This window comes from Lissotriton helveticus, chromosome 3_1 (assembly GCF_964261635.1).
Source record: "Lissotriton helveticus chromosome 3_1, aLisHel1.1, whole genome shotgun sequence".
Taxonomy (NCBI): domain Eukaryota; kingdom Metazoa; phylum Chordata; class Amphibia; order Caudata; family Salamandridae; genus Lissotriton; species Lissotriton helveticus.
Window position 1 is genome coordinate 235,051,063 of NC_136061.1, and position 15,307 is coordinate 235,066,369.

The 15,307-nt window shown below is 44.7% G+C and overlaps 1 protein-coding gene across 3 annotated transcripts in view; it reads left to right on the forward strand.

The window, feature by feature from the left end:
- Positions 1-15,307, forward strand: part of CAMKK1 (calcium/calmodulin dependent protein kinase kinase 1) — a 1,207,414-nt gene that overhangs the window by 836,964 nt on the left and 355,143 nt on the right. For all 3 annotated transcript variants that reach the window (XM_078679690.1, XM_078679692.1, XM_078679691.1), the window contains one exon: positions 11,692-11,891. In XM_078679690.1, coding sequence (XP_078535816.1) covers positions 11,692-11,891 — 200 coding nt within the window. The remainder of the gene's footprint in view (positions 1-11,691; positions 11,892-15,307) is intronic.

The window sequence follows — 15,307 nt, forward strand, 5'->3', positions numbered from 1 at the left end:
TGAAGGAGCAGAGGGAGAGAAAGGGAAAATGGGCAGAAATAAGGCACAAAAGAGCAGAGGTGCAGAAAGGTGAAAGATAGAAAGGGGAAAAAAACGAGTGAAAGAGCAGAGGGAGAGAAAGGGAAATGGGCAGAAATAAGGCGCAAAAGAGCAGAGGTGCAGAAAGGTGAAAGATAGAAAGTGGAGAAAAACGAGTGAAGGAGCAGAAAGAAAGAAAGGAGACAGAGGTCCACTGGACCACCAGGGATGAGGCGCAGGGAAACCTGCGGGTGGAGGAGGGCCTCGATCACCAACACTCAAGAGTGCAGGGGCAGGGGCACCTCACTTAATGGTGGAGCTGCGAGGGTGGGAGAGCAATTTCACTGACAATGAGTCAGTGGTCTTGCTCCTGAGAAAAGTTTGGTGAAATACAGCTTTGCAGACAGGGTACCTGATTCTCAAAACACCTTGGACATACAGTCCATGCATGGACTTTGTGAATGCAAAGTTTGAAGTCGCAAAAGTGCTTGGAGGCTCATACAATGACTGATGCAAAACTTACATTGCGAGCCCTTGGGAACTGCATGAGAAAAGGAGAGGTAAAGCAGCATCCTTCGTCCATTGCAAATCCCACGGCAGAGGGATATCAAAGGGGCACCCCCCCCACCCCTTGCAATTCGCAAGTGCATGCACAGATGCTTTTTGGCTTTTTTTGCAGGTGCAAAGCATGGAATGGTTAGTGCATACCAAGGAAAGGCGATGACCTTTTGCAAAGTCTAGGCTGTCAAAATGTGCTGGCTTACACTTTATGTATGCAGCCAGTGGACGTTGGGGCGAGCAGACAGCGATCACAATGACCTCGAGGAGAAGCCCCCTACCATGGACCGCTGCATATACAACTTAGCCAAAAGCCTTGTCTGCCCAATGGCAAAATGAAACTTGATGGAGCCCCCCTGCAAAGTTCATGGACGGCGCCCCCCACACTCTGGACCTAGTCAGGAGTTCTCAAGCCAGGGGCTTGGGTGCCCCCCACCCCCGCACCGTGGGGGCTATTGTTACATCACTGCGTCTGCCACAGGGTGTGGCATTGTGTACATTGAAGCACAAAGCTATTTTGATGCTGGCATACATGTCTGCTGATGCATGCAACCCTCCATCCCAGCATTCTCAACAGGATGCACGGATTTGTAGATAGATTTCCACTCCTTTACTGTTAATGAGGAATGGCAGTTTACCACTTTGTATGTATGTTTGCGGTAAGTGTAAAGCACCCACCTGCCCAACAGGCAGCAGAGCACCGAATGGGGACTTTTGTAAACTGCACTTTGCCATGTGAGATCAGTAGATGCTTACTGTAGCAAAATCCAAGCAGCCACTTTTAAGCACGAGGCCATAGGTGTAAGGTTGGATTGTGGCTGTTTACCAGCTTACTAGCTTGTTTACAATCCCAATAGAATCACTCCTGCTGCCACCCCTTTGTAGAAGACGTGTAGGTTGCCTCTTGGAAGGATGATGGATTTAAGTGAAGTTCTCTCATGACAGAAGCTGAACAGTGAGGATTGTTTAGTGCTGTTATCAGATGCATATCATTCCCACACCATGCTTCTCTTAAGGAGCAGTTGTTTAGAAAGTGAGCCCTGGGCACATTCTCCTGGTCTCCTGCACAGGAATGGATGCATCTTTATATATTCTGTGACCACGGCACTCACACACTGTTACAGTGTCAGAGCCAGGTTTGGCAAAGGACAACCCATGTCATCATTTTGCGACACTGAGACCCAGTCATTAAAACATATTGCTTCTAAGTTCTCATTTCATAGTCCTCCCCTCCACCACACACACACACTCCCTCAGGGTATGTATTCAGATTAACAGGATTCTTGAAACCTCAAGAGACCTTCGCATAACATTTCTGGATCCTCTCTAGTGGAAGTACTCTCACATACAGCTTTGGGGTTGACAGGCACCCTGGATCAAGATATTGAAAAATGTAATGCCTGACTTTCAGTTGCGTTTGATGCTATCACCCCTACAAGAACCTCGATTAGTAAAAGATATCTCTGTCTGCTCCCTGGTTCTCTTCGGCCCTAAAAAGAGAGAAAGCTTAGTGCAAAAGGCTAGAAAGGATTTGGAGGAAATCCTGTGATGCTGAGGCCAAATTCACATATAAGGCAGCTCTGAAATCTTATCATAGAGCTATTAATTATGCCAATAAGGTGTATATCTTCTCTTCGGTTTCCAAGGCTGTCATCAAACAGCGGGAGCTCTTCAAAATGTAGAATTCCTTTCTCTCTCCGAAATCCCTTCAGAATAAGCCAATTGTGTCCACTAATTTTTGTGAAGAGCGTTCAGAGATCTTTCACAAGATTAGATCAATTTATGACCAGTTCTACCAAAAGTTCGGACCTGTGCCTGACATGGAGGGCAATGGCCCTTCTGGGCCAGTCCTTGCAAATATCAGTCTTATTTCTAGAGGGCTCTCTATTAGAACTGGCTAAATGCTAGTCTGGATCCCCACTGGACCAGTGCCCACATATTATTCTTAAAAAATGTCTTCTACGGTAAACCCCATCCTTAATAAGTTAATGAATTCTTCCATTGACTCCAACCTTGTGTCTAAATGCTGGAAGCAGACACTCCTGCTTCCACTACTCAAAAATGCTGACCCTAAGATCTTGAGCAACTATAGACCGATCTTGCTTTTGCCAGCTGAGGCAAAAATGTTATAGAAGCTTGTTAATAGGCAACTGACATATTTTTTCGAGTCCAATTGCCTCTTACACAACTCCCAATCCGGATTTAGGACTGAATATTACACTTAGTGGGCTTTGCTGGACGTCTCAGAATTTATTAAAGAAAAACATGATCAAAACTCGCTTGCTATGGTGATGCTCCTGGACCTGTTTTCAGCTTTCGACACGTTCTAATATGAGACTCTTCTGAACCGGCTCAGGAACTTGAGGATACAAGCCAGGCCTTCCTATGGTTTAAATCTTTCCTCAGGGACAGGACACAAGCTGTCCTGCTATATCCTTTCTCCTCCTCCTCTGCAAAACCACTGGAATGTGGTGTACCGCAGGACTCTGCCCTAAGACCCACACCTTTTAACATTTATCTGGAGCCACTAGCTAGTCCTATGGGCCTGTAGGCCCATAGGAATGCATGGGGAGTTATTCCTTATTTGCGATTAGCAATTTGCTAATCGCAAATAAGGAACATGTAGGAATCGCAATATTTTTTGCAATTCCTACATGAATCCCGTTTTGCAAGTCCTTAATAGCGATTCCTTATGAATCGCTATTAAAGACTCGCAAAACGGGTCTTTGATGAATCTGGCAGTTAATGCTTTTATATGCGAATCGTTTAACCTACACATTGGTCTGCAAGTGTAAACACCCAGGTCTCCAGCTGGCAGGAAAAACGTGGACACAGGCGCATTTCATATGATAGAATCTTGCCTGATCATAATATCAGGGTACTGGAAGAAAGGAGGTAATATGCCACCATATTATGTAAAAGCCTTTTACCATTAATAATAGCTGAGTTGTCCTGTTGGACAGCATGTGCTGTCTATAGCTCTGTCTTTAAAACGATTTGATTTGATTTGATTGTGTTAAATGTGTTACTAAAATGCACACCTGAACCAATAATCACCAACACAGAGTACATACAGTGATTTCAGGAAGATGTCTTCAACCTAATTTCCTGAGGATTACTGGTGTAATTGACTGGCCACACAAGCTACTGGCTTGTCCTGAAGCTCAGTGTACTTTTGAGCTTTTTTGAGGTGGAAGCCATTTTCGCCTCTGAAAGCAGCAATAGCGGGGATTAAGTTCTGCAGTAGGTACATCTGCATTAAAAAATGCAATGCAAGAACTTATCCTTTTATAGAGCGAAATTGAAAATGCACACATACATTTTTCACTTAGTGTGAAAGAGACAGATAAGCCACTATTTCTATTTTCTCTCAGAGTGTGAAAGATAAAGATATGTGACTTTTTGCACATGCTGACATCCAATGAAGAAAAAAAGCTGGCAAACCCAATAGAGCTAGTTTGCACTTTGAGTCTTGACCAAAATTTTAAAAAGCCTGCTCCTGTGGAAGGTAAAATAAAATTGCTTTCTGCATGCATTGCATCGAAGATTTAATGCGAAATGATTCAGCGTACTTTTGAAATGTAAAATATCCCTTGTGCATTACAGTCTAAGCACTCGGTAGGAGGTGGAATGATACCCCAAACAGCCAATGAATGACATGAGAATATGAGAGACAAGTAATCTTTCTGGTAGTGCCAAAGCATACTCTTTTTATATTTCAAAGAATTGTTTACAAAAGTACTGGAAGATAGCTTGGTTGTAAAGCAAAAGCCATTTTAAGATTTGCAAATCATTTTATTTATGTAAACCGTCCTTGAAATGATAGCTACAAGTGTTCCAGTCACAAGGGTGTTGGCCACACATTACTACGGTCATACCTTCAAGCCCTCCCTGCAGCATTAGCAGATTGGCACTTTCAAGCATAGACTCGCAGTAACTAACCTCACTAACTAATGTGATTTAAAACTTGCAAACAGTTACAGAAAGGGTCAAATGTTATTCGTAAATTGTATTGTCTATTACCACACTATTTATCCCTCTCTTATAGTTCAGTCCAACATGATGAGCTTTTCAGTTTCACATTCACATATTCTTTTATAATTGCATTTATATAGCGCTAATACCCCTGACGAGGGATTGAAGTGCTTTACGCAGCACGCTGCTCCTGTGCCGTACAGTGTTATTGATTGTTGTTGGTAACTTGAATTAGGCTTGTGCGCTCAAGGAAACCATTCCATCCCTTCATTTCAGTTTCTTTGTGGTAGATTAAATTAATAGGAATTTGGTGGGATCATTGGTGGGGACATTGGATACATTCATAGTGAATATGGCAAACAAGCATGTGCCTTAGAGAAAGTCGTGCTCAGAGAGAAGAGTCATGCAGAGAAAGGAGAGAGCCATGTGAAAAGAAAAAGAGCAGTTTTTCATACTGGATATAGAGGGCATTTTTGAGATCATGTGCAGGGTGTAGGACTGTAGAAAGAAACAAAATGTTTTGCATGTGAAGACACTGCTATATTAGGTACTCTGATAGGCGCTATGTTATGGCAAAGAGTCTGCTCACTCACAGGTTGCCACCAGACCATCGGTTCAGCAGAAGAGTTGGTCAGCTCAGGAGCTAGAAGTGTAAAAAATTGCGGGATGCACACAAGGTAAGGAGAGTCTGCAAATGCTGGAGCAGATGTCTTCTGATATTGGTGAATTTAGCCACACAGCAAATCATTGTTATCAAAACGCAAATTTCAAACACTAGACTGCCCATTTTTTCCATCTGGCATTTCGCTTTCAGTCTAGAGCCTTTAGAGGCCGTTTTTTAAGCTCGTATGGCGCGCTGTCGTCATTACATTGAAAACGAAACTGAAACTTAGTTTCAGTGTTTCGGCGCTCTTGGGGCTATCTCAGCCCCCCCCCCCCCCCCCCGAGCACCAAAACACTTGGGAGAGGTATCGTCGGAAAGGGGAGAATCTCCTCTTTCCAATGGTAACCCTTCCCTAGTGGATCCTTGCTTGAGGATCACCCCAGGAGGGCTATCCCCAAGTAGGGATCCACCAACTAGCACCAGGGAGGGGGAGCAAAGGCCTTTGCGCCCCACATTGTGTTTTGGGCACAACAGTCTTTCTGCCCCCCCCTGGGGGGCAGATGGGAGCAGTAGCCCCCAGTCTGTCCCCCGGGGGTGGGGGGGGCGGAAAACCCACTAAAAACCAGGAACTTTTTTTTATTGATGTTGGGGTGGGGCTGCCCAAAAAGGGCATGCCAATGTCCCCACTTCCCAGAGAAATGTCAGTCTTTCTGCCCCCCCAGCGGGCAGATGGTGACAGTTGCCCCCATTCTGCCTCCCGGGGGCAGAAAGCCCACTAGAAACCAGGGATTTTTTTTTATTGATGTTGGAGTGGGGGCTACCGAAAAAGGGCATGACAATGCCCCCACCTCCAATGAAATCCGAGTCTTTCTGCCCCCAGGGGGCAGATGGTGACAGTTGCCCCCATTCAGCCTCGCCGGGGGCAGAAAGCCCATTAGAAACCAGGGATTTTTTTTATTGATGTAGGGGTTGGGGCTGCCGAAGATGGGCAGGCCAATGCCCCCACCCCCCCCAAAAAATGGAACAGTCGTTTTGCTCCCTTAGGGGCAGATGGGGCAAATACCCATGATCTGTCCCCAGGGGTGGGGCAGAAAGCCCGCTAGGCACCAGGGATCCTTTTTTTTTAAATGTAGGGGTGGGGGCAGCCCAGAATGGGCATGCTAATGCTCCCATCCCAAAAACAAGTACCAGTCTTTCTGTCCCTCTCCGGAGGCATATTGGGGCAATAACCTCTTATCTGCCACTCCGGGGGGGGGGGCAGAAAGCCCACTAGGCCTCAGGAATTCTTTTTTTAACCCTTTGGTTGCGCCCGTCAGCCAACGGCAGTCACGAGTACTACTTTCGTAGTTCAGCGCACGTCCGTTGGCAGACGCGGGCCCGCCCATTAAATGGAACTCCCGCACCCCGGCGGAATTGCCGCAGCAGTTAAGGTGTTAATTCAGGGGGGAGGTCAGCCGAGAATGGGCATGCCAATGCCCACAGCTCCCTCCAAAAATGCCAGTCTTTCTACCCCCCCAGGAGTGGACGGGGGCACTGGCCCATGATCTGCCCCTGGCGGTGGCCCACTAGGCGTCAGAGATTACGCTGACTTTCTTTATGCGTGGGGGCTGCCCAGAATGGGCATACTAATGCCCCCACTGCCAAAAAAATAGCCACGGTCTTTTTTTGCCCCCCTTGGGGGCATATCGGGGCACCCCTCCCCTCCCTGAGTTCCCCCCAGGGCGGCAGAAAGCTCACTAGGCACAGACTTGTTTTTAGCATTGTGCCTACCTGTGGATTTTGGGCCCTAGCGTAGCCGACACACAGGGAAACCTAGCAAAACTGTACATTTTTTTAAACTAGACACCAAGGGGAATCCAGGATGGGGTGACTTGGGTGCCTCTCAGCAGGTTATGTTACCCAGAATCCCTTGCAATCCTCAAACTTTGTTAAAACACTTTTTCCTTAAATTTCTGTGGATGTAAAGTTCTGGGATCTGTGTGGATCCACAAAATTCCACCCACCCCGCATTCCCCAAAGTCTTCCAAGAACAATGGTACCTCACTTGTGTAGGTAGGCCTTGTGCCCGTGACAGGAAACGGCCAAAAACGCAACGTGGACACACCACATTTTCTCTGTGAAAATGGACCCTTTTTTTGCAAGGTGCCTAGCTGCAGATTTTGAACCCTAGCTCTGCCGACACCTAGGGAAACCTAGCAAACCTATACATTTTTGAAAACTAGGCACCCATGGAAATCCAGGATGGGGTGACTTGTCTGGCTTTCACCAGGTTCCCTTACCCAGAATCCCTTGCAAACCTCAAACTTTGTCCAAAAAAACACATTTTCCTCACATTTCTGTGGTGGAAAGTTTTGGAATCTGTGTGAATCCACATAATTCCACCAAACCTGCATTCCCCAAAGTCTTCCAAGAAAAATGGTACCTCGCATGTGTGGGTAGGCATAGTGCCCGCAGCAAAAAACTGCCCAAAACGCAACATGGACACACCACATTTTACAGTGAAAACTGACACTATTTTGCAAAGTGCCTAGCTGTAGATTTTGAACCCTAGCTCAACCGGCACCTAGGGAAACCTAGCAAAACTATACATTTTTTAAACCTAGACACCCAGGGGAATCCAGGATGGGGTGACTTGTCTTGCTCTCACTAGATTCTGTTACCCAAACTCCCTTGCAAACCTCAAACTTTGTAAGAAAAAACAAAACACATTTTCCTCACATTTCTGTGGTAGAAAGTTCTGGAATCTGCGTAGATCCACAAAATTCCACCAACCCCACATTCCCCAAAGTCTTCCGACAAAAATGGTACCTCACATGTGTGGGTAAACCTAGTGCTCGTGACAGGAAACGGCCCAAAACATAACATGAACACAACACATTTTCACAGTGAAAAGTGACCCTTTTTTTGCAAAGTGCCTAGCTGTAGATTTTGAACCCTAGCTCTGCCAGTACCTAGGGAAACCTAGCAAACCTATACATTTTTTTAAACTAGACCCCAGGGGAATCCAGGATGGAGTGACTTGTCTGGCATTCACCAGGTTCTGTTACCCAGAATTCCGTGCAAACTTCAAAATGTGTCCAAAAAAAGAAATTTTCCTCACTTTCTGTGGTGGAAAGTTCTGGAATCTGTGTGGATCCACAAAATACCACAAAATACCACCCAGCCCGCATTCCCCAAAGTCTTAAGAGAAACCTGGTGAGAGCCAGTCAAGTCACCCCATCCTGGATTCCCCTTGATCTCTAGTTTGCAAAAATGTATAGGTTTGCTAGGGTTTCCCTAGGTGTCGGTAGAGCTAGTGTTAAAAATCTACAACTAGGCACTTTGCAAAGAAAGGGTCCGTTTTCACCGTGGAAATGTGTTGTGTCCATATTGCGTTTTGGGCCGTTTCCTGTCACTGCCACTAAGCCTACCCACACAAGTGAGGTATCATTTTTCTCGGAAAACTTTGGAGAACGCAGGGTGGGGGAATTTTGTGGATTCACCCAGATTCCAGAACTTTCCACCACAGAAATGTGAGGAAAATGTGTTTGTTTTTACGAATTTTTATGTTTGCAAGGGATTCTGGGTTATAGAACCTGGCGAGAGCCTGTCAAGTCACCCCATCCTGGATTCCCCTGCGTGTCTAGCGGGGTGGGTGGATTTTTGTGGATCCAGGCAGATTCCAGAACTTTCCACCACAGAAATGGGAAATGTGTTTTTTTGGTACACATTTTTATGTTTGCGAGGGATTCTGGGTAACAGAACTTGATAAGAGCCAGTTAAGTCACCCCATTCCCCTTGGTCTCTAGTTTTCAAAAATGTATAGGTTTGATAGGTTTCCCTAGGTGTGGGCAGAGCTAGGGTTCAAAATCTACAACTAGGCACTTTGCAAAAAAAGGATCTGTTTTCACTGTAAAAATGTGGTGTGAACACGTTGTGTTTTGGGCCGTTTCCTGTCACGGGCAGTAAGCCGACCCACAAAAGTGAGGTACCATTTTTCTCTGAAGACTTTGGGGAACGCAGGGTGGGTGAATTTTGTGGATTCACGCAGATTTAAGAACTTTCCACCACAGAAATGTGAGGAAATGTGCTTGTTTTACACATTTTTATGTTTGCAAGGGATTCTGGGTTATAGAACCTGGCGAGAGCCTGTCAAGTCACCCCATCCTGGATTTCCCTGCGTGTCTAGTTTTAAAAAATGCATAGGTTTGCTTGGATTCCCTAGGTGCCACTTTGCAAAAAAAGGGTCAGTTTTCACTGTGAAAATGTGGTGTGTCCATGTTGCGTTTTGAGCCGTTCCTATCGCGGGGACTAGGTCTACCCACACAAGTGAGGTACCATTTTCATCGGGAGACTTAGGGTATCACAGAATTGTAGAGCAACTGTTATTACCTATTGACTTTTGATGCATTTCTGCCTTCCAAATGAAAGACAATGTGTAAAAAAGAAGTCATTTTGAAAAATGACATATAATTCTCATGCTAGTATGGGTGTTCACAATTTCGGAAATGTGCAAATATCTACTGTTTCAAAACTCTATATTTTGTTCCAATTTCAGAAATAAATACGAGTCTTTCATACCGATTTTTCAATGTATATATTTTCCCAAATGAGTTGCTATATACCCAGTACATAATAAAAAACCATTGCAAGACGCTGCTCAGTTAATGGCTCTGGGTTCGTCAGGTTCTTGGTGCACCTACAAGTCCTATATATCCCCATAACCAGAAAGGTCCAGCGGATGTAACGGTATATTTCTTTCAAACAGTTGTCATAATTAGAAGAAGTTACAGGTGAAAACGGTGACACAAATGGCTGTTTTTTTCAACAAATTTTCAATTTTTCCTATATTCAATGGTTAGTTTCTGTAAAGAAACCTTGAAGGATCTACACAAATGATCCCATGCTGATTTCAGAATTTTGTCTACTGTTCTGAAATGTATAGCCAGGATCCATTATTGCGTTCATACCCATTTCTACCATTAACTGTAAAGAGGTTGAAAGCACAAAAAATAGCAAAAATAGGCTATGTCCCAGAAAAATGCCAAAACTGTGTAAAATATTTTGGTTTTATGACAAAAGTCTGCTTGTCCCTGAAAGCTAGGAAGATGGTGATTTCAGCACCACAACCCCTTTTTTGATACCACTTGCAGGGAAAAACCAGATGCATTCATCTGTAGCCCTTTTTTCCCATTTTTCCCAAAACAACCAAAATGTACCTGTATTTTGGCTAATTTCTGGGTCCCCTCCAGGGGAATGCACAAACCCTGGGTACCTTTATAAATCCCCATGATGTTGGAAAAAAAGGACGCAAATTTGGCGTGGATACCTTATGTGGTCAAAAAGTTACAGGTGCCTAAGCATGAACTACCCCAAATAGACAAAGAAAGGCTTAGCACGGAGGGAGGCCTAGCAGTGAAGGGGTTAATGTACATTAATATATATTTATTTTAGATATAGAAAAAGAAAGAAATACTACAGCACAAATAACTTGATTTTCTTTTGAAATGTCATTATTTTGTATACATTAAATGAAGATAATTTTTCTGGATTACATGTAAAAAAATTCCCTCCTAAAGTCAAAGAATAACAGTTTTTATTATGTATTGAAAATTATTAAAAGTGATGTATGGAGGGATTTAATATTCATTTAATTATAATTTATTGCAAACTAATGTGCATTATTTTTTAAATTCAAAATGTTTTTTAAAGTCATTTAAAATAGATTATCATTAGCTATGTTTTAAGTATGAAATTACATGTATTTATATTTTTAACAGGTTCAAATAATTTTATTTAATTTACTATCAATTGCCATGGGGTTTTATAAGTCCTTACCTCCATTATTTTTTGTTAAAAGAGCATTGCAGTACCAGTGGTTGGCCATGTGTGGTGCTGGCCTTTGCCCAACTCTGAGTTGGTGTACATTTACTACTTTGATTAGTCATTTTTGTGTGTTGTAACTTTTGAAGTGCGGTTTGTGAATAACAATGGACAAGCTCTTTTGAGGTTGGGTGCTTGTCCCTCCCTAATCCCCTCCCGAACCCTACCTAAAACCCTCCTTACTTCCTCTAAAATCTCTCCCATTTAGAAGTAAGTATGCCCCTCTTTCTAGCCACTCCTAGGCCACATGTAGTAAACATTCATGAGTGAAGATCTTCTCATAGAAAAGATAGGAATGGTGGAAGTGGAGATTTACCCTTGTAGGTTGGTGAATTGCATTTTGGTGTACTTAAGTAGTACTTCTATAAGTACTATAAAATGCAGTTTGCAAATCAGGCCCAGTATTTTTCAAGCTAGTCTATTTGCAAGCAGGAGTATGATTGGAGTCAAATTGTGAATTTAATTTATGCTAGGTGAGAATAATACTTATTGACCTTCATTTTACGTTTGTTACTGAGCTGCCTTTCGTATTCCGTAGGCTCGACTGGATAAATGTAGTACATGCAATTTGTCTCACTCTCTCAAGAGAATTTGTAGAAATATAGACAGGAAATGTGAGGTGTCTTCCTCCTAGTGATGTATTCATTCTTGTAAATCTTGTTTCCTTTTCACAGTACATTACCAGAAGATCATTCACCGTGACATCAAACCTTCTAACCTTCTCTTAGGAGATGATGGTCATGTCAAAATTGCTGATTTTGGAGTCAGTAATCAGTTTGAAGGGAATGATGCATTACTTTCAAGTACTGCTGGAACACCAGCGTTTATGGCGCCAGAAGCCATTTCAGATACTGGGCAAAGGTTCAGCGGAAAGGTGAGTATTGGACTTTGAGTGCAAGAAGATGACAGAAAGAAAAGAAGTGTGCATTATGAGAACCTAGTGTGTTTCTGGAAGGGAGAGGAACTAGGGTGGAAGTGTGTGTGAACTTGAGTGCGTGCGCGTGTTGTGTATATATGTATACAACTAATATCCATTCTGGAGACCACACTGACCTGGACTAGTCCCCTTAGCATGTTTAGGTACTTATGATATTTTCTTTGCTTCTCTAAGTCATAGCAATAGTACATGTGTGCACCCATCGAAATCAGTGACCAGTCCTCATATATGTAGGGATGCAGTGTATGTTTTTAAATTCATGTCATGTTGGAGATTACCTTATTCCTGAATAATTATGAACCTATTTCTATTCATAGCAGAACATCCCTTTCTTTTACCCTTCTTTTACACGATGAACAATTCCAGCCAATTGACTGTTGTATTTATGGTCTCTTTAAATCACTCATTTGTAAAGCGCACTACATACCCACGAGGGTCTCAAGGCTCTGGGGGGGGCACTACTGATCGAACAGCCAGGTCTTGAGTATCCTCCTGAAGGTCAGCAGGTCTTGTGTCTGGTGTAGGCTCATTGGGAGGGTATTCCATGTCTTGGCGGCGAGGTAGGAGAAGGATCTCCCACCGGTGGTGGTTCTTCGGTTGTGCAGGACGGTGGCGAGTGAGAGGTCGGCGGAACGTAGCTGGCGGTTGGGGATGTAGAAGGAGAGCTGTCTGTTGAGGTAGACTGGGCCAGTCTTGTGGAGTGCCTTGTGTGTGTGGGTGAGGAGCTTGAAGGATATCCTCTTGTTGACGGGGAGCCAGTGCAGGTTTCTCAGGTGGGGGGTGATGTGGCCGTGTCGAGGATCAGTCGTGCTGAGGCGTTTTGGATACTTTGTAGTCGTTTGATGAGCTTGGTCGGGGCTCCCGCGTAGAGGGCGTTTCCGTAGTCGAGTCTGCTGCTGACAAGGGCATGGGTGACTGTCTTTCTTGTATCTGTCGGGATCCATCTGTAGATCTTGCGGAGCATACGGAGGGTGTTGAAGCAGGAGGAGTGGACGGCGTTGACTTGCTTGGTCATTGAGAGCGTTGAGTCGAGGATGATTCCCAGGTTGCGTGCGTGGTCGGTGGGTGTCGGGGCTGCCCCCAGTGCCGTCGGCCACCAGGAGTCGTCCCAGGCTGAAGGGTTGGAGCCGAGGATGAGGACCTCCGTCTTGTCCGAGTTCAGCTTCAGACAGCTGGTCTTCATCCAGTCGGCGACAGCCTTCATTCCTTCGTGGAGGTTGGCTTTGGCTGTGTTAGGGTCCTTGGTGAGGGAGAGGATCAGCTGAGTGTCGTCGGCGTAGGAGATTATGTTGAGGTCGTGCTGTCGGGCAACTTGTGTGAGCGGGGCCATGTACATGTTGAACAGCGTCAGGCTGAGGGAGGATCCCTGGCGTACGCCGCAGATGATCTTGGGGGCTTTGGAACGGAATGGGGGGAGGCGGATGCTCTGGGTTCTGCCGGAGAGAAAGGAGGTGGTCCAATCCAGAGCCTTGTCTCAGATACCTGTGGCGTGGAGGCGTGCACGTAGTGTGCGGTGGCAGACAGTGTTGTAGGCAGCAGAGAGGTCTAGGAGGATGAGTGCTGCTGTCTCGCCATTGTCCAGCAGAGTCCTGATGTCGTCGGTGGCGGCGATGAGGACAGTCTCGGTGCTGTGGTTGCTGTGGAACCCTGACTGGGAAGGGTCCAGGATTCTGTTTTCTTTGAGGTATCGGGTTAGCTGTCTGTTGACGGTTTTCTCGATGACCTTGGCCGGAAAGGGGAGCAGAGGGATGGGCCGGAAGTTCTTGAGGTTTCTTGGGTCTGCCTTAGGTTTTTTGAGTGGGGCGTTGATCTCGGCATGTTTCCAGATCTCTGGGAAGGCCGCTGTCTAGAGAGAGAGAGAGAGATAGAAATTGATGACGTTGCGCAGGTGGGGTGCGATGGTGCTGCTTGCTCTGTTGAAGACGAGGTGCGGGAATGGGTCCGACGGAGAGCCGGAGTGGATTGAGCGCATGGTCTTGATGGTGTCATCGATGCTCATGCTGGCCCAGGCTAGCAGGGGGTCATTGTCGATGGTGTACGGAGGGTCTGTTGTGTTACTGTCTGTTGGGGCCGTCTGGGTGTTGAAGCTGTCGTGGATGTCTGCTATCTTGCGGTGGAAGAAGGTGGCGAGAGAGTTGCACAGGGCTTGCGACGGCAGGATGTCGTTGTTGTTGTAGCTGGGTTTGGAGAGTTCCTTCACGATGTTGAAGAGCTCCTTGCTATTGTGTGCGTTGTTGTCGAGGCGATCTTTGAAGGAGGTCCTCTTGGCCGCCCTGATGAGGTGGTGGTGGTGGTGGTTGCGGATGGCGTCCTTGTGTACATTGGCTTTTTTGTTGGGCCATTAATAGGGTGTGCAATGAGCAAACACCACGCACCGTTGTTATCTTTTTTCAATGTGTTGGCAGTATGCAATAGCCTTATTCGAAGCTGCAATAAAAGTTGGTGCTTGGCATCCTTTACACACAATGTGATACACCATTGTCTTGCTAGAAATAGAATATTTACAAGTTCTCAATCCATGGCCGTGCTAAACTCAGACTTGCAAATGACAGCATTATTATTGTGCTCTTTCTGTTGAACTTTGAGTGGCTATGAGTTATGATACTCTCTTGTGTTACTTTAGGAAATTAAAGTAAGCATCTTTTATTTAAAATATATGTAGAATTACGTTTATTATTAGCTATAATGGATATAATTTCTATTGTATGTAGTAATTTTCTTTACATTTGGAAGGGTTAGCCGCTAGCTAGTGGCTCTGTATTCAAAAAACATCAGCAGCATCCACAGTCATTAGATTGTGCAAGCAGCAGTAGTTAGGCTTAATTAAGTCTGTTATGATAATGAGATACAAGCATTTTCTAATCACTACCTGCTTCGATGAATGGATATTTACCAAGAAAGGTCACCCTGGCCATGGAATCTGTGCCGGGGAGGAGATAATTTCAAAAGGTTTGTTTACAATTACAATTTTGTTACATTGATCTGAGCTGCCAATGATTTCTCATGGGAGCCCTTCACATAAGCAGCAGATTATCTGCATAAGCCTTGCAGATAGAGTAGCGGCTTGGGTTTCTGTTGCTATCACTGCCTTTCACAGCAAACAAACACCAGACTAAATACCAGGAACTAAATTATTTGAAGTGTTTTGTAAAGAACTAATGTGCACTACCCTTTAGATTTTTACAATTAATATTTAGAGCTGTACAAAGCAGTAAAGCTGTCAACAAGTTCTTTCAAAACAAAAACTAAGCTGAATTTGTCATATTATGTTTCAGATGTATCGGTATTATCAAATGTGTATGTGCCAATAAACTTTTTATATTTATTATACCTAGTTTATGTAACACAACAAT